Source organism: Brachyhypopomus gauderio, chromosome 7, assembly GCF_052324685.1.
Source record: "Brachyhypopomus gauderio isolate BG-103 chromosome 7, BGAUD_0.2, whole genome shotgun sequence".
Lineage (NCBI taxonomy): Eukaryota > Metazoa > Chordata > Actinopteri > Gymnotiformes > Hypopomidae > Brachyhypopomus > Brachyhypopomus gauderio.
In genome coordinates, this window is record NC_135217.1 from 18,211,864 (window position 1) to 18,231,590 (window position 19,727).

Below are 19,727 nucleotides of genomic sequence, written 5' to 3' on the forward strand. Positions count from 1 at the left end.
AAAGACATGGATATCTGTTTAAAGACACTGGTATCTTTGTGAAGACACTGGTATCTTTGTGAGGACACTGGTATCTTTGTAAAGACATTGATATCTTTATAAAGACACTGATATCTGTTTCTGCTCTTCAGACCCTCAAACTGCCCCCAGCGAGGTGGACGGGGTGAACCTGGAGGAGATCCGAGAATTCGCCAAAGCGTTTAAAATCCGCCGCCTGTCGCTAGGCCTCACACAAACTCAGGTGGGCCAGGCCCTCAGCGCCACAGAGGGGCCTGCTTACAGCCAGTCTGCCATCTGCAGGTAAGGAGGACCAAGTGCAGGCCAACAAACTCAAACCAAACCCCAGAACTACAATCTGCACAACCCTAGGATGTGAGCATAGCAGCTATACATATTAGATCACTGGTGATTAGATTCTAATCACTCAAATCTAATCTCCAGTCTAATCATTGCACTCAAACTGACCTTATTAGTAATGACTACAACACATTATGACAGTGAAGCCAGCTTTACTCAGATGAAAATCTTATCAAAATTCTAGACATTACTGTACAGTGTCTACATAAAAGTGCTGCCCTAAAGGATCTTGTGTAATATTAATCAGGCAGATGTTTATAGGGAAGAGACTTGCAGCATTTGTACTATAATTATATAGTACTTCACTTTATCAAAGAGTAAATAGGGGGAGGCAGTCAAAGGTTTAAGACAAATATTAATGCACAAGAAATGCACCAAGACATTAGGTGCTTGAAAACACGCTAACGGGAGACTGTCAGAGCGTCGGGCTTTTAATCCCACCACACTATCACTCGGACTTTTACTGTGCTGTCTGACCTCTTTATTTATTCATTTGTGTACTGGTCTCCCAGCACTATTCATATTTAGTCAGACATAATTAAGATATTAAAGGGCATGTAAATAATTCACATCACGCTCACGTTCGTTCTGCCCTGTTGTAGCCTGTGTCTCCCGTGCTGCCTTTTGTCTGTACACGAGGATCAAGTTACTAGTGCAGAATGCATTAGTTGAAGTATTACAAGATGCACTTAAAAGTGTTAATAATTACTGAGGTCCATTGCTATGTTTCAGTGTACATTGGGCTAAGGAGAATGTGACAAGGCTAGAGTTTTAATAAAAAGGACACGTATTCCAGAGCTACAACAGCATGGACTGGGACATTATTGGGCAATACTGATAAAATATTCAGTAATACTGTCAAACTACAAATAGCTTCAAACAGGCTCACCTTTACGGTCTTCATCTTCAATGATTATACACATTTAATCTTATATAACTTTAATCAGACAAGATGATATGTCAACACGCATTTATCAGTGCATACCATATAATACTGGGTATAAACATCTAGGGCCTGGGGAATACCTGATGAAGCTTCAAGCTTTCGCTTAAGGTCATAAAAATTCGGCATGAAATATTAACATTTCCGAATACATCATTCAGATATTTAGAAGATGTATTAATAGCCGTTAGCTTCTGAAATAAGAGCTGATGGGTTTTCATCTCATGTTCTTCTAAGGCTCCTCAGAGAGGTCCCACATTGTTCTTGATGTTATGTTGATTTGTTTGACACTGGACATGACACGGTGCTCCGTGTTTGGAGAGTTTAAAGGCAGACTTCTCGTGCTTACCCCTGGTTAACATCAAACCGAGAGCACAGGGACGTGTAGAGGAGCAGGCCTATCGCACGGGCTCCTGGGGCTCCTGTAGTCGTCCTCACTCAAACTCGGGCCGACAGATGTCTCCATCTTGTCCGATCTCATCACTTAAGTTGGAGTGGGAAAGAATGAAAGAAAGAAAAAAGCTTTATTGCTTCGTCCCAACCCCCTACGAAAGGAACGTTGTCAGCTCCGATCAAAGTGGTGCCTTGATTAAAAAGAGAATGTTCAATACAATGTGATCTGTGAAAGACCTTCAAACAGGCTTCACGTCACCTTCATTTGAGTGTGTGCTTAGGGTTTTATATGCAAAGAAAAAGGATAATAATACTAATTTTAATAATGTTACAATCCTTAACAAGAAGACCAAATATGTAGGTTTCAGACACAAATCTTAATACTATACAGAGTCATTGCTAATTCACTTGCATCAGATTGGTAGAAAACATACTGCCACATTTCTCTGACAAATACTTATGTGCAGAAATTCACAACCACCCTCACCGTGCACCCTACGTAGCATGCACTACTGCACATGGGCAATCCCAAGATGTCATTGTTTGCATAATTATAAAATGCGAATTGTTTTGCCAATTGTTTTGCCACATTTAAGCTGCATGAATGTGCACCATTAATCCACACTAGAACACTCACTTCCCAGCAATGATTAATGTCCCAGGATAGAGAGGGGGGGGGGTCATTTTAACCCAACAGATTAGACTGAAGGTGTGTGTGTGTGTGTGTGTGTGTGTGTGTGTGTGTGTGTGTGTGTGTGTGTGTGTGTGTGTGTGTGTGTGTGTGTGTGTGATAAGCTTTTGTGTTCAATTCATGACTCAAGTCTGCCCCCCTCGTATTTGCTGCATTCACAAGGCAAAGCAGGTCAAAGCTGAGAGGATCTCATACTTTGGTATTCATGCACTCACACAGTAAAACTGGCAGTGTTATATTAACACTTAAAGTGTTGATTTTAACACTATTCGGGAGCTTATATGGTCCCACTCTACAGAGAGTAAAATTTACTCTGATAGAAGTGTTACATTTTCAGTGTTAATTTTACAATAAATAGTGTTAATAAATAACTCTTGCAGTGTACAATGTTACTCTGGCTAGTGTTGTTTACATTTAACACTCGGGGTCATTTAACACTTAAAGTGTTATTTTTACTCCACTTGGTAAGTGTAACTAAAACTATTCTTTCCAGTGTTAAACTTATTTCATTGTTTCTACTATTATTATTTAAAGTCACTTACAATTAAAACATGCAACAAAACATTTTCTTGTTCAAAAACAATTTTTATTAAAACACCTCATTAAAACTTGCAGCAAAAATCTGACGACAGTGCACAATCACACTTGAAACTGCTTGTGCTGTAGACCAGCGTTTCTCAACCAGGGTGCCGCGGCACCCTGGGGTGCCGTCTGTCTTCCTCAGGGGTGCCGTCAAAATATTCTGATGTGAAAAAAACTATAGTGTTAAAAGTTGAAGTTTATATACTCTTTAAATCGCTTTAAAACATAAAAAAATTTGGTGGGCGTGAGCTACATAGGATACGTAGGAATTCTGGGAGAAACTCTGTCAGGTGTTGATTTTAAACTCAACACCATACAGAGTTAAACAAATTTAACTCCCCGGAATAACACCAACTCTTTTGGGAAAAAACACTATCTAGAGTAAACAAGTGTTGAATTAACACTTGTTGGTGTTGTATTTTTAACAGGCAACACCAACACTGGAATTTTAACACTTCTGAATTTGCTGTGCAGTTACACTTTGCAAAGGCACAACTTCCAGCTATTAGGCAAAAAGGCTGAAGAAAAGTTGCAGTATTTGGTTTGAAGACGCTGCACAGATATAATAGTGTCATGGTGGATCACATGTTTTTAAATAATGTGGCTAGAAATGTCCCGTTAGTTTGTCAGTAGCCCCGCACAAACACCCCACACGAACACCCTGTGAAAACACCCTTTACAAACACTAGCCTTTCAACCAGAAGAAAAAGGCTTGAATAAAACAAAAAAAAAAAAAAAAAAACAAAACAGAGCAATAATTCATAAATGAATGAATAAGTCAGGACCCCACAATGCCGTGTTCCTGGCTTTGTTTCCTCCTTGGTCCATCATTCATGCCATCACTCATCCGTATGTTAAAAAAAGAGAGGGTGGAAAAAAAAGTGTCTTCTTGCATCTGGGGTCCTGGGAGAGCAAGGGCCTTTGCCCCTGCTTGAGGCGTCTCCTCAAATGCCAGTTAAGATTCCATCAAAGGCGTCCTCACAGGAGCCTGCGGAGGGGCCTGGGACTGAGAGCAGGCACGTTGTTTCAGAGAGCAGGAGCTCACCTCTCCCCTCCCTCCGCCTGGCTTTTCTCGGCCTGTCTGACAGGTGTCCATAAGCTGGTTAGGAGAAGGGCAGGACAGTGGATGTACTGACATAGCTCTCCATTAGAGCGCCTGAGAGACTTATTGTGTTTTAGTGCCGCATATCGCTACACTGCAGAGCTCATGGAAACTGGGGCTGTTAAGGTTGACTGGTTTTAAATCTAGGCAATAAGCTGTGTGTTCAAGTTAATAAATGTCCAATAGTCAAATGATATGACACAGTGCTTAAAAAGCTTGTTAACATATGCATAATAATAATAATTACATTTTATTACCAGTCATTTTGTATTCAGCAAATATTACGTCAAATATTACATCAACTCAAAGCAAAAGACAGAAGTAGGGAAATGATTAGAGTATGTTTACTTCCTTAAAATCTGTAAACTTGCAGGCATATTCAAAACTGAGGGGATTAAAATGTATTAGCATTAAACATTAAATGAGTGGCATGGTTATTTGAGCATGAAAAGAAGTTGTGTATTAAAATGTTTGTGCATTACAGTGAATTATTTAAAGCATAAATCTGAATAAATAATGGGCCTTGTGATTTAGTGCATGCTCGGCTACCTAGTGTAATGTTTCTCATGATGATAATATTGTTCTTTGTGTTATGTTTAAGTCTTTGCATCACTGTGTAATGGAGTTAAACTATACATTTAAGCCAAGTTAACTTGAGCTTGGGCTCAAATGTAGCAGTTAGCTGCTTGATTGTTTGTGGAGAATCTGATTGTTATTTTCCAGTCTGTGGGAGAGTCTTCTCAGTCCTTCACTGCAGGGTGGGCACAGAGAGTCCAAAAAAAAAAAAAAAAAACAAGATTTGGGCACAAAAAGCACATTTGCATTCCAAACAAAGCAGTCATTACCTCTTAGCTCTACAATAACTACATTTCCCAGCATGCCATTGCTGAAAAAGTGATGCTGCAGAGGTATCTCCAGGAACTCTCTGTCCCATTGGCAGCTTGGACCAGGAGGCCCTTCCTGGGAAACTGGGCTAGACAGGAAGCCCCTTGCCCGCCAGGGCACCCGAGTAAGCTTGTTCTCTCTCAATTCTCCCCCAGACACACCATCCTGAGAAGCCACTTTTTCCTACCACAGGAAGCCCAAGAGAACACTATAGCTAGCAGTCTGACAGGCAAACTGAACCCTGGCCTTTTATACCCTGCCAGGTTTGAGAAGTTGGACATCACCCCAAAAAGCGCGCAGAAGATTAAGCCTGTTCTGGAGCGCTGGATGGCCGAGGCGGAAGCCCGCCATCGCTCCGGCATGCAGAACCTGACCGAGTTTATCGGCAGCGAGCCCTCGAAAAAACGCAAGCGGCGGACCTCTTTCACCCCACAGGCCCTGGAGATCCTCAACACCCACTTTGAGAAGAACACGCACCCCTCGGGCCAGGAGATGACCGAAATCGCAGAGAAACTGAACTACGATCGCGAGGTGGTGCGCGTCTGGTTTTGCAATAAGAGGCAGGCTTTGAAAAACACCATAAAAAGGCTGAAGCAGCCGGAGGTGGGACCTGTCGCACCGATGGAGACTCTGGCTGACGCGCTGGAGGAACACCCTTAGCTCACCTGAACTGGCGCAAGCTCGAAATACTCAAAACACCTGCAAACCCGCACCAATGACTACACCTCCGACTGACCGGACACTAACACCCTGGGCTGGACATTTCCTGTGGACAGAAATTTGATTAGCAGCGTTCTGCAACAGCAAAGTGAAAGTGAGACACTTAAGCAAAAAAAAGGAAGAAAAGAAAAGAAAAAAACTGCTTAGCCTAGTTATGAGGGAACTTAGGAAATTTGGGGTCTTCTTCCAGGATGAAGAGCGTAATTTCAAATAATAGCGTTCATACCTAAATCAAGGACAACTACTACTACTACCAAAGTCTGTTGCATCTGACTCCTGAGATTTTTTTTATTATTATTATTATTATTATTATTATTATTATTATTGTAAATGTGTTCCAAATTTTTACATTTGTACTGACAAAAAGAAAACGATATATGTGTGGTGGGGTGGGGGAATGTTACATTCTTTGTGTCAATTGATCATTTGGGTTTATATGTAAATATTTAAGATAAATTTGTCTTCAAATTGAAATCACAACTCTGAAAACTTTGTCTCAGAGATGTCCGCATCATATTGTGTGTTCTTCTGTCACTTCACATGTATTTGTACAAGTATGATTTCTAAGAAACTTTGATCTCTGGTAGAATAGGTTATATGTCGAAGACAGTCCATGTTGTAGAGGGATTCTCAGTGAACAAAGAGCTTTCGGTACATCCATACTGTTGCAGTCGTGACTTATTACCAAAGCCTTCTAGCCAAAGAACTTAAGTCCTCAACACAAGGAGCATGCTCTCCCTGGGCCAACATTGCTCAAAGCCTTTTAGTTTTTTTTTCTGTAATGAAACTATTTTCAACTTTTAATCCCAAAAGTTGCTTCAGGCCTGTGTGATTGGCAGAACACAACAGATTCCTAAGATTTGAAGTCATTTTTGCTGACTGGAATGTTATCTGGTTGGTGCAGTGAGCCAGTTTGCTTTGTTTATGGCAGGTATTAAATTTCATTAGAGTAACCAGTATGTAATGTCCTTTGGTAACCACCGAGATTTTAGACAGGGAGTTACAGGTACAGAAAAAGGCCTGTGCTCTGACGAACGGTTTATGGCATTCTCACTATCTGAAGTGTTTTGCTTCCTTGTGTTTATTTATCTCTTTTGAGTTTTATACTGATGACATCCATCCTTGGACAGCCCAGAGAGTATTGTCAGTGATTTAAGGACATTTAGCAAACAATGACATAAAAATGCTTCATTTTGCTTACGTTACCAATAATGTAGTTATATGTGTTACATTATGCTGCTCTATAATTGTGTTCCATTACAGTTTATTTTATTTACACCAAAGTAGGTAGTTCATGTAGTTAATAGAAAATTAAAGCACTATCAAAAGCAGAATGATGTATTCTGTGATTCAAACTATATAGTACAAAATATATAGTGATTACTGACACTGCATCCCAGACACAATGAAAATAATGAAAGGTGAGGTGTTCTTCTGTCATAAGCTTTCATGGTGTATGTTTTTAGGTTATGCTTTTCCAGTGTTAATTATCAGAGACATGTCAGCACTGTTTTATAGTTAACAAGATTTGGAACAGATTTTATTATAGAAAGGTTTAGGGAAATAATAAATATGATTCCTGCAACAGTTATTGTTTTAGACACATCTGAGTTTTTATATAAAAAGGCAACCATGAGAATCTTAATGGCATTTGTCTGCTTTGACTTTTGAATTCAGATTTCTTTTGGCAACCTGAACAGCTGACAAAATTCATTCAGCTCGGTTGCTTTGCCCTTCATTAATATGAACTGCAGTAGATGTCGTCTGGTGTTCGAATACAGCAGAATCTTCCGATTGCAGTACAGCAGGAGAGAGTTGCACCTAGCCTCCCCCAGCTCCGCAGCCTTCCGATCTGAGAAGCTTTGGTTTTACGGTTGGTTACAGAGTACGTCTTATAGATGCTTAACACTGAAGCTGTGACCAAAAACTAAAATAGAAAAGGGACAAAATAAATAAAAAGGGAAGACAAAAGGTACAAGGAAATTTGTTATGCCTTTGCTCATCTTTTCAATGCTGGACCAAAGCTCAAACATAATATGCACATTGTACAGAGAAATGGCTAAATATTGCTGACAATCTTGAAATATTTACCTGTTTGACAAAAAAAATGGATGAAATGAAGTATATCATAAAGATTACCTCATGACTGTCCTGGGATGTTGAGAGCAATGTCATACTACACCAATTAGAAAGAGGAAGAAAGACAGAAATGTTGTGGATTTGTGTATATGTGTGTGTAAGTAGTTTTCACCAATTCTTGAGAGAGTGAGTCTACTGGTTATGTTTCTATTACATGCTGTGGTTTCCAGGGTCACATGTATAGAACATTTTAGGCATTGTTGTAACTTGCTTTCTGTTTGTTTGTTCTCTCCTTTTGCTGTGTGAGATACATCGATACGTTGTATTGCCTGAAACCGCCCTATATAATAGGGGACAAAGAGAGCTTTGCGACTGGACTCAATTGTAGTGAAATAAAAAAAAGATTTCTTTTAAAAAGTCACATAGTTACAGCTAACAAACCTAAACGAAAACACACATAAAACAAAAACTAACAAAACTACAACAAAAAAAAAACCCCACAAAAACTACAGATCTATAGGATGACAAGTCTAAAAAGTTAACATCGTTGTGACTCTCCACACCTCGAAACCAAAGCTGATAAACCTGCTAAGGTTGCTTTAAATTTTATAGACTGAAAACTGTACGTAATATATAGAGCAATATATGTTTGGTCAGTTAAGCTGCACTTTGTGTATTACTTAACAGCTTCAATTCTGTTACATTTATTTGTACCATAATAATTAATAATAAACAACTGTTTGACATGACACATCTGCTTTTTGAAGTTCTTGCTAAGGAGTGTCTTCCAACTGTATCCAATTTAGTACCGTCCAATAATACTATAAGCAGAGAAGATAGGCAGAGAAGGAATACACAGCATTGTTAGTGTCCTAACTAGTGCACACTATTGCAGGGTCAGGCTCCATTAGAAGGTTATGAAACTATCACCGAGGAACAATGTAAGTGTCCATAGATGAGTTCATCTTTGGCGATGCCTTATCGTACCTGGCCTTCACAGTTCTTGTCTATGAAACGGATAGCTGTGTGACTTAAAAAAAAAGATGTTTTAAACGTAGGGGGGCCTGGCCGAAGAACCCCCCCCCCCCCCCATCTTTTCAATGCACCGCTCTTCCGTCCTATTGGTGTTTGAAAGTGAGACCCACAAAGGCGTTTTCACGCCCCGAACCCGCTTTCAATGCGCAGCTCGCGCCCTAGAAGCGCACGCGCTCCGGGGTCGGCGGCAATTCGTTTTGATAACCATGAGGTCAACTGAGAGGAATCTGCGCGGAGCTCCTTCACATCAATATTTGATCTGTTCGCCGAAACAGATAACAATAATGAGACAAGTCTGAGAGAGAAGGCGAGCGATAGAAAGAAAAACGTTCTCAGCCGAAAGTCTCTAGAAACTAAACTCTGGAATTTGAGGCAGCTTACTCGGCCCACAAAGCCTTTCAAAGCTGTCTGGCTGCCAAATGGAATAGTAGTAAATAAATAAATAATAATCATAAAAAAGCACACACACACACACACACACACACACACACACACACACACACACACACACACAACATAAATTATTAACATTAGGCTGAGAACAGATGTCAAAGATGTTTGCGTCGTCCTTTTTCACTGCTGTTCTAGGTTTTTTTTCTTTTATTCTGTCTCTTTTTTTAAGTGGCGGGGTAAAAGTTGGACTATTTGATATTCTGTGGTTTTGTGTCCTTGTTTTTACATCCGTACCACTTCTTGACGTTTAGGGCTGTAATTGTGTAGGCGTGTTTTTTCTGCTACTACTGTTTATCAGACATATGGCTGGTTTGGCCTAGAGGGGAGATGGGGAACTAGGGGAAATAGGGTTTGGGGTTTTTGCTCATTCAGTTTCCCGGCAATATTGTCGCTTAATTAGCACGCAACAGGTGTACAGTACATGTGTTTGATTAATCTGTAAGAAGTAATAAAGTAACTTATAATTCACAACTGATTGTGCTTGTGGGGAGAGGGGGTATATCGTTGTATGCCTCCTGCATCTGCAGCGAGCTACACACCCAAAATGCTGTAACTTTCAAATAATGAATTATTATTCAAGTAGATTTACATGTAGTCACTTACATGTAGTAACAAATGTTTACATAAGTATGAAAACCTGTAGTAAGACTACTCAAGAAGCAAGTTACCTCACTGGATCTCATTTAATAATGCTGGACAACAAAATGTTAACATTTTGGTCCCACACACACATAGGTGGACATTATGGCAAACTATAGTACTTTTTAATGCTAAATTCAAAACTCTTTTTAGAATGTTTCTATCAGGCAGGACTTTTAAGAAAAGTTACAAAACAAAAATTAAACTTTACAAAATGTATAAATGACCAATTCATAAATAATGCTGTCATTATACTTCAAGTATGTACAAACATAATGTTTAGGTGTATGGTGTATGAATGTCACCTATATTTGACCCTAAGAAGAGTCCCCTTCATTGTCAACATCTACTTCTCTTAACAGCCTTTCTTACATTTACATAATAAAGAAAAGAGAAATTATGAAGCAGGACTTAGATGCAGCATTCAGTAATACATTAGAAACTTGCATGTGATAAAATCTTCAATAATCAGCCTGATTTAGGAAGCACAAAGAATCATCAAATCAATATACAAATAAATTATAAAATATATAAATGTTTCTTATGAAGCATATCTCGTTTATTAGAATAAGAACAGCACAAAAAAAACTCTGTAATTATAGTGTAAATAGAAATGACCCCTGTGACAAGCTCACACTTTCACAGAAGCCTTATCTTGTTCTTGGTATCATGTTGTAATAAAACACAAGTTTAAAGCCAGGGGAATTGTCCTGAAAGTCAGAGTGAGAGAGGGGGAAGCAGGTGGGGTTTAGGGACGCAGGACATTATGACTTGTCAGCAGCTCAAATGGATTATGTTTCAATATCAGTCAGGACGGTACAAAAGGAAAATGAGAGAGGAAGAGCGTGTGTTTGTGCGCGGGAGCGTGTGCGACGCGGATGGTTTTAAATTGCCCCTCTTTGTTTTGCCATCCGTGGAGAGGTCCCCTCATGCCTTATCTCTCTGGCGCTAGGATGTACGGCAGGCCGATGTTCTCAGAAAATGAACTGTCGCACCATCGCTCAAACGCCGCTGCCGTACCACCTCCTCTGCGTCTACCGCCACACACGCACACGCACACGCACACGCACACACACACACACACACACACACACACACACACACACACACACATTCTCATGTGTGTGTACAAACGCACACCTTCACATAAACACTCTCGCTCTAATTTCACACCTACAGACTCTCTCTCGCTCTCTCATTGTCACACTCGCAAACATTCTCAGTTTTCTGTCACACGCGCGCATGCATAAGTGCAATCATAGGGCCGCCGCAGCGCCTCGGCTGTTTCCACACACCTTGATGCCTCCAGAGGGTCAATTACCGATGCTCATAGCCTGTCCAGGACGCCCGTGCATAGGCTCACGTGCGAGGGGGCCCTGCTGTCCCTTCTGTCCATCTTTGCTCTCTGTCATTACAGCGGGGAAATAATGCCCCCTTGCCTGGCACTAACGCAGCTCTGACCGGGACAACAGGGGGGCATCAGCCTCTGCTCCATTTAGCTTTTGCAGCGGGTGCTGGGGCAGCACGTCGGGGCGGACCGCACACATTTGGTGAGGAGAGAGGTCTGCGGGTTCAGCGCGGTGCATCTACTCACCAACGTTGTGGAGACGCGGTCTTTCTGAAACGCTGTGTGGGTTTGTAAACGCAGGGTCACTCTGCCACGCACCAAGGGTCTCACCTGTCCACGCCACACTGCAGACCGGATTGTCATACACAATTATGCAATTATCACAGTGACATAAGATCTGGGTTTTCCTGTACGGTGTGCAGCAAATGTCTGACTCTCACACTTCTTTCAGAACGTTCCAGGAGCTAAACTGAATTTCCTGTTGCATTTACTCCCGGAAAACATATTTCAACCTGTCTGGATGTTCAAGGATAAGGGTTTTGTAGGAACCTTTGCCTAGCAATGTATTTGTCTCCAAGAAAAGGGGAGATTGTGGAGAGAAATGAACTTGGGGCAGAAACACAGGTTGTCCATACCGGAGGCCCTGCTCATTAGAAGCTGAGCCCTGTCTGCCTGGACTCTTCTGGTCTCTCTTTCTCTCCTTCCTCTTTCGCCCTCTCTTCCTCTAAAGGCCAGCCCTGTTCATCCACTCCAAGAAGAGAAAGAAAATGGCTGCCAAGGGAGGGTGAAATCATAGAGAGAAATCACATGGAGAGGCTGGGTGTCAACAGGCCCATAATGATACCTGATGGCCCCTGGAAAATACTCTTCTCTCTCTCTCCCTGTCTCTGCCTCTCTCTCCTCCTTTTGCCCCCTCTCAGTCTAACCTGCCTGAGTTGCAATGCACTTGAAAAGATAATTAGAGGTAGGCTAAAACAGAGAACAAGGTGCATCATTGAGAAACACCCGTGTGAGTGCACACGCACGCACACACACACACACACACACACACACACACACACACACACATGCACACACACACACACACACGCGCTTTGTTTTATACACCTCCTTTTTTCAAAACTCTTTTTCTAATACTTTTTTTTAAAGGTGGACAGAAGAGAGAGAGAGAGAGAGAGAGAGAGAGAGAGAGAGAGAGAGAGAGAGAAGGAGAGGGAGAGAGTTCCTTCTGTGAGTCGCCAAGGTGCTCTCTAGTCCATTGTGCAGTGTGCTGTCAGGTTAAATTAGGGAGTACAGGCTCCGTGAGTGTAAAAAAATCAATACTTGATGGAAGATTGCTCCCCGGAAAATCTGTTTTGATTCCAGGATTAATTCTTGACCAAAGGCTCCGGCGAAATGACATGCCATTAGGGCCGAAAATGAACACATTCGACAGTGGAAATTGGATGGAAATGTGTCGGGTGATTGGCCCGGCCGCTTGTTTTGCTCTCGCGGAGAGGGCGCGAGGGAGAGCGGCGAAAGGGAAGCGCGTGCAGGGGAGACAAGAGCGTCACCGGAGCCCCGGACCGGCCAGCCCCTCCGACTCCATCTCCTGCGCCCAGCCGCCGTCCTCCCGAGTATTCTCCACTCTATTGTTGTCCGGCTTCTGCAAATGCACTGGGCGATGGCCGAAATGCATTTGTCCGTCGCCCGCATCTCTCCTGTGTGCTCGCTTAAAGCGCGGGATGAAGAATAGCCCGTCTGGAAACAAAGCTGGCGCTCCTTCTGTTTGTCTCCACGGTGCAGCGGCAAGAAAAGGAAAATGCAATATTGATAAGAGGAATAATGTGTTTGTCATCACTAATAACATACCCCCACCACCTGAGTACAAAAAAGTGTCAAAAAAGTGAATTCCCAACTCCAGACCTGTCTGTTAGGTTTATAGACCATATTCTCCAAATTCTTTAAATAAAACTTATTATAACAGACAGTGCTATCTGTAAATACCCAATACACAGCTATGTGGAGATAATCTAATGGTTTATCATTTAGGTATTTTGCGGTAAAAGGAAACTTTTTTTTGTCTATTTGTGTATTACTGAAGTAGCAAGTGTGATTTTACTTGCAAAATCTAACATGTCTTAAACTGGACTTTCCTCTTCAACTTTGCTTTTCAATTGAATCCAGCAAAGCCGCGGCGGTTTATGGATTAAATATTACCGGGTCCCAGTGGCAACTCTGAGGACCCGTGGAGAAGTCTGAAGAAACCCTGCTGAGGAACACCAAAATGGACAAATTTTCGCACAGTCGGAGATAGAGAAAGACGGTCTCATAATCCCTTTTACCTGCTGCATGTACTGCCACACGAGATCGTCAAATTGGGCCCCTTAGTAGTAATAACATGAAATATAAGGATATATATATATATATATATATATATATATATATATATATATATATATATATATATATATATATATATATATATATAGAGAGAGAGAGAGAGAGAGAGAGAGAGAGAGAGAGGGGGGGGGGGGAGAATGAAATTAAATAATGATTTTTTTTCTTGCATACCTGCAAAAATATTTTCCCCCATCACTACGAAGATGATTCATTCCTGTAAAGGTCACATATATGTTTAAATGTGTTAAACGTACCTTCGCGATTCGGGAACTGCAACAATTCAGTCCTTTATGCTAAACGTGTAATTGTGAAACATTGTAACATTGATTTGATTAGATTAATTATGTAATAATTTCCCTTCTAGTTTATTTAATTTACTGAGCCATAATGTTGAGAGGCCAAAGACAATCAATGTCTAATAGACAGCTCTCATTAGTTGCCTCGTTAGTTGTGTGCAGACCTATTCAATAAAGTATAGGCGAATTAATTTATTTTATATTTATCAATCACGTCATTTATCCATTTCACTTTTTACTGAACTTACTAATATTACCGAAACCGATTGAATAAAAAGGTATACTAACTAATATTATATTTTCACCTCACCTGGTGATGTAAAGCAGCCTGCCCGCACTAACGAGGGACGGCACGTCCGCTTGAGAAACGACACGAGAGAATTTCAACGTGATTTTAGCGCCATCTAGTGTTAAAATGATTCATGCTCCTTATTTACAACTTCAAGAGTTTCATGTAACACCCTGCAGTTGGACATTGTTTCCATTTAGTAAAACAAAACAAAAACTATTTCCGTTTAGATTTGTTTTTTATTATTATTATTATTATTATTATTATTATTATTATTATTATTATTATTATTATTATGTTCATTATTATGATTACTATAATCCTGCACAACACACCCTGAATGGAGTAACTCGCCTGTTCAAGTGCTCTGTGATTGCTGTTTCAATAAAATCGGTTGTTATCCGCACTTGGATCCTTGTCTGTCTGGGCCCGTATTTATCAAACTTCTTAGAGTGGAATTTTGGACTTAAGTACTGAAAATTCTTAGATTTGCTCCTACTCACAGAGTTAAGTGTAAGTGCCAGTTATCAAAACTCTCAAGTATAAGAATCACTCTTACTCTCCCGAAAAGTTAAGACTGCTCCAGAGGACTCATAAGTCGTTAAGAGTTGCCACCAGGGGGCTGAGATGGCACTGAGAGACGTGTGCGAACCTTCATTTTAGGTACACATTTCAATTTTATAAATATATAAATATGCACATAAATATGCACAATGCACAATAATTAGTCATTAAGATAAGCATGTGTTTAATTTTTTTTCTGCCTTTCATTTTTTTCGTGCAAGAGTGTAATATTCATGCTACGATTTTAATACTTTCAATTTAAGCTTTGACATCTGCCTTGTCAGTTATTGTATGTCATTTGGGAGTGAGTCCTCTGCCAGACCTCCATCAGACGCTCACTTTTCCTCTGGCCATTCATGACTTGAGGTGTTTGGGAGCGCTGTCAAAGAGGGAGGGGCAGATGGAGAATCTGCGTTCAGGCCAGAGACCGTATATATACAGTCACTGGTTCAAGACAGCAGGGTCGGGAGCACGAGCAACTTCTTTATTACTGGATGCAATAATTTTGAAGTGACAATTAGCATCACAGTGTTTGTGTGCAAATCTAAATAAATGGTAAAAAATATGTTTTAGAATTTCATTAATGCAGGATCACCGCACTGTCTCCCCCATGATACGCTGCACCACCTCAAAAAAAGCGCTAAGAGGCTTGCCCGGTGGTCCTCCGCCTGAATGTGATTCGGTTAGAATGTATGCAGTATCCAAAATAAATCTAAGAAAATGTATGAATAACAAAAGAAAGAAGGGGAAATTATACCAGTGCATGTCACATACTTAAAGGTAGATATGAAATACTTTTTAATGGATTATTTATTAACTATGTAAATACGCTGTGTTATTTCACAAAAAATATGACTGCAACATTATTAAGTTAAATATGAAGGTATTTCAACATTTTCTGAATTTTATCTTGACATTTCTCAGGAAATATTATTGAACATGAAATCCGATCCAGTGGTGGGTTCTTGCAGGGGTTTTGAAACGACGTCGTCCAGGATCAGCTTTGCGGCACAGCCAGGTGTCGTAAATCAGCTCTGAGACTGACACTTAAGAATTACTCCTACACTTCGCTTAAAGTGAGACTGAGAGGCTTAATAACTAACTTTTAGTCTCAGCTTTTAACTAAGAATTATTTTAGACATAAGTCAATTCTTAGCAGCATTCTTATGGTTCTTTGACTCCATACATTCTTAGGAGTAATACATACATACATAGACATACATACAAAGAACCATACATGGTTCTTTGACTCCATACATTCTTAGGAGTAATTCTAAGAAGTTTGATAAATACGGGCTGATCAATACGTTACAAATAGTTTATGTACCACACCACACTTGAAATACAAACATTTTTGAAAATGAGCGCGAACATTTTGGCGCACTTGATATAATATGGAGAGGGTGCAAAACTGGTTCGCATATGCGATATATGATACAATAGGTGCTGTTCGTTTGTCAGTATTGCATAGTATTTAGTGCTGTCAATTCCAGGTGCCGCGATTAAAAGTCCTCACCAGGATTTTGCTCAGGCTTCCTGGATTGTGTTGATTCCACTAATTTTACCTGGATTGCTAATTAGAAAATCTAGCAAGCGATAGATAGATAACGATATGTGGTAGTATAAAGAAACACCCCTCAAAAAAAGGGGAATGAACATTTACCTGACGCATTTTGATGTTGCTTTGTGTTTCAGGTTTGAAAAGTGCTGGAATTTAGGCTAAAGTACATTAAAATGTTGAAATTACGTTAACAAATACGAGCCTCTTGTAATTCCAGGACGAAACATGAGAGAACATGAAGACGTTAAGATTGAGCGTTTTGAAAATAAACAACCATTAAATAATGTGATAAAAAGCTAATTATTTCGAGTATATGTATTAATATTGTAGCGTGGGACCTACTAATAATATTTAACTTAATTATGTTTATCGTGCTGGAAAATATTGAAATGGACCTTGAAAGTGCCGTACAAGTGCTTTAATTCCACCTTGTTTAGGTGTATGAACCCTGCAAACATGACTTTGTCGATCGCGCTGAAGCGCGGCGCGCGCGCGAACAAAATTCGAGAGGTGCACGACCCTCGCGCACGGGCGGAGCCACAGCGATTACGTCATTTTCGCCGCGCGGACCCTCGCGCCGCGTCAAGTATAAACCAGGCTTTTTACAGACCATTTACCAATTAATTATAACCTTTGTATAAACTTTTATGGTAAAACTTAGTTTACATGCTACTGTGAAACAGAACCACTGCGTTCCGCCATGTTTGAAAACGCTGGGAAGCTGGTGGGGTGGGCGTGGCTTGGTCCCAGAGGCGGTCTCAGAGCTCTGTGTCAGTCCGGAATCAGTGACCAATGGAGATTGCAGAGGAACGCCTTCATCTAAGACCCTCCCACACGTGAAATGTGTTCCAAAAGTCAGAAGCAAAAAACGAAGCAGAAGCCAAGAGAGATTCCAGAAGCAAAAGACCTTACTGGGAAAATCCAAAAAAACAAAAACAATGGAACCAAAAACTTGTCAAAATGCAAACGAAAATAAGTTTCAAATAACCAATTACATAAAAAATATATACTTTTGATATATTTTTTTCTGTTTTGCATTCATAACATATACTTTCTGCTCTTGGATTTACTTTTGCTTTTGTGGAACTATTGAAACAAAAATCACTCCATACACACGCATTTGACTGTCTTCACACGCTCACACACCACACATCCGATTTCTCACGCCGAAAAAAAAATCTAGTTTATTTACCTCTGATCCATATCTATGATTCAATGAGTTACTAGTTCGCTCTGGCGACAACCACCGGCGATCGATAGATCGCGATATAATACTTAATTTGTGTCCATTTTACGTTCGCCTCCCCCCCCCCCCCCCAAAACTTACACTTATTGCCGCCCCCCCCCCCCTCCCCCCCCCCCCGCCAGGTTCAAATCTCACTCCAAGTGATCTTGAAAAGTTGGCAACCCTGATTATGACCGTGCTGTCAGGGTGGCGAGGATAGGTGGCGCTGTGGTTCAGCACGTCTGGCGCTGTATCCACTCACGAAGAAGAAACACAGCGCAGATGATGTCGCTCATATTTCCATGTGTATGGCGGTGTGTTTCCGTGATTTACTAAATGGGATTTTAAAAGGTTGCGGTCGAGAGCAGTATTTGCGATAGGTGGAGCGATTCCCATGAGCCGACTGAACTATAGGTGGTCCACGCCATGTCCTGGGTGACAGCGGTACCGTCCAAGCACGATGTCTTCGACGAGGACACGGACGATCTGGGTCTTCACGACAAAGAGTGGAGACGCGTGATGGAGAAGCGCACCAAGGTAAATCAGATCATCAGGTGACCGGTTCGCCTCTGCAGAACCGCACGCCCAGGCCAGTCCGGGTCGTGGATCAGGTGTGTGTGTGTGTCCACGGTGCAATGTGGTTTTCAGGACGGGTTCAGAGATGGGCTCGATGCGGGAAAAGAGGAGGCACTGCAGCTGGGCTTCAACCTGGGCTTCAGAGAAGGTGCTGGCAAAATAAAGGCCGTCGCTCAGCTCAAAGGAGTCCTTAGGTAAGTTTGTGCATGCTCTTATCAGTTCCTCTCTTGTGTGTGAATGTGATTTTATGTTTTTTTTTCTTCTTGTGACGATGTACACCAGTAGCCATACGGTGATGATCATATTCAACCTTTAGGTTATGTGGCTACCACACACATGTACTGTTCCTGATTATATTTCTGAGAGCCTAGAAATGTAATGATGATTACATTTAGCAGACGCTCTTACCCAGAGCAACTTGGGGAAGGTTCTTTGATGTTCACACACCTTTTACTCCTCTGCAGAATGGTGTTTTAAAGAGGTTGTGTCATACATGCACTATTTCAGTCAATTGTGTGAGTTTTCTATTATGCTTGACTTCAAAGTACTCTCTTGTTCCTGCCCATACCAGACCTGTTTTCATTGCCCCCTAACTAGCTGTTTGCGCATTGCGACCTCCTCCACAGTGCTGTACGGTGCTGGACTCTTTCTAGGGCCCCTGGTAGCTCCGCCTTGTCCTCCATCACAGAGCTGCTCCGGCGGGTGGAGAGGCATGAAGAGGACCTGATGGAGGCCATGAGGAAGGCTCAGGAGCAGCCTCCCGTCAGCGTGTCGGAGGTGTCTGGAGACATGGAGGAGCTGGCCGTGGGTCAGGGGGACCAGGGCTGTAGTGGCACGGCTGGAGGGAGAGACGGCGACGGGCCGGCCGAGGATGCGTACGGAGGCTCGGTCCGGATCGTCTCCCGGGGTTCGCTCCAGACGAACGAGAGCCTGGACCAGCTCCTCCACAGTTGCACGGTGGTGCTGACCGAGCTGGGACTTCCAGAAGAGCTCACCCTTCACGTCCAGCAGCTCAGATGCACATGAGTTTGTTTTGGACCGTGCATGGTGATGGATCCGTTACACCCGAACAGCTGACCAAGATGGCAAACGTGCAGAGGAAATCAGAACTCTTGCTCAAAGGTTCTCTGAGGCTTGAAGCATTACTTGTCCCGCCTGATTGCCCAACCACATGACCTGCACATGTGAAGTATTTAATGCTCACAGGGGTGTGAGACAGTCACTAGGCATTCTGGCAGGATACACATGGTTGGATAATAAAGCATAAGGCAATTAAGACTTAAGGGGACATGGATATTTTGGCTCTTCACATGTTCTGTGGTTTGTTTTTGTTTTTTTATTGTTTGTTTTGCCTTCTTTGAGGTGAGGTGATGTATTCTCTAAGCTGTAATGCAAATATTCCTTTACAGAGGTGTCATCTTCAGTTTTATGACTTGTTAGCTCTGTTTTTAGGAATTTTACGTATTTTCAAATGCAGGTTATTAAAATTTTTTCCTCATTTTTTCCACATGTCGTGATTGTTAAAATAGTAAATAATAGTCTTTTACATTAGCAAGACAAGATATAAGATATATTTATGTAAAACCATGTTATACGCGAGTGTTAAG

At 41.4% G+C, this 19,727-nt stretch overlaps 2 protein-coding genes across 6 annotated transcripts in view; both read left to right on the plus strand.

Annotated features, from left to right (window-relative positions):
- The window catches only part of pou6f2 (POU class 6 homeobox 2), a 97,382-nt gene extending 89,088 nt beyond the window's left edge, over positions 1–8,294 (plus strand). For all 5 annotated transcript variants that reach the window (XM_077012234.1, XM_077012235.1, XM_077012236.1 and 2 more), the window contains 2 exons: positions 132–300; positions 5,109–8,294. In XM_077012234.1, the coding sequence (XP_076868349.1) occupies positions 132–300; positions 5,109–5,613 (674 nt within the window). In that variant the 3' untranslated portion in view covers positions 5,614–8,294. The remainder of the gene's footprint in view (positions 1–131; positions 301–5,108) is intronic.
- A 9,448-nt stretch (positions 8,295–17,742) lies between these two features.
- Positions 17,743–19,618, plus strand: otulina (OTU deubiquitinase with linear linkage specificity a). The gene is made up of 3 exons (XM_077012247.1): positions 17,743–18,081; positions 18,193–18,314; positions 18,747–19,618. Exons 1-3 carry the CDS (start codon positions 17,971–17,973, stop codon positions 19,144–19,146), a joined length of 633 nt encoding a protein of 210 aa, XP_076868362.1. The 5' UTR covers positions 17,743–17,970; the 3' UTR covers positions 19,147–19,618.
- The last annotated feature ends 109 nt before the right edge of the window (positions 19,619–19,727 follow it).

Bases quoted from the DNA above. Each gene is read 5' to 3' on its own strand.
- otulina (XM_077012247.1), top strand. From the start codon at position 17,971: ATGTCCTGGGTGACAGCGGTACCGTCCAAGCACGATGTCTTCGACGAG. The intron at 18,082-18,192 runs GTAAATCAGATC...TGTGGTTTTCAG, and splicing joins TGATGGAGAAGCGCACCAAG to GACGGGTTCAGAGATGGGCT. The intron at 18,315-18,746 runs GTAAGTTTGTGC...CCTCCTCCACAG, and splicing joins CAGCTCAAAGGAGTCCTTAG to TGCTGTACGGTGCTGGACTC.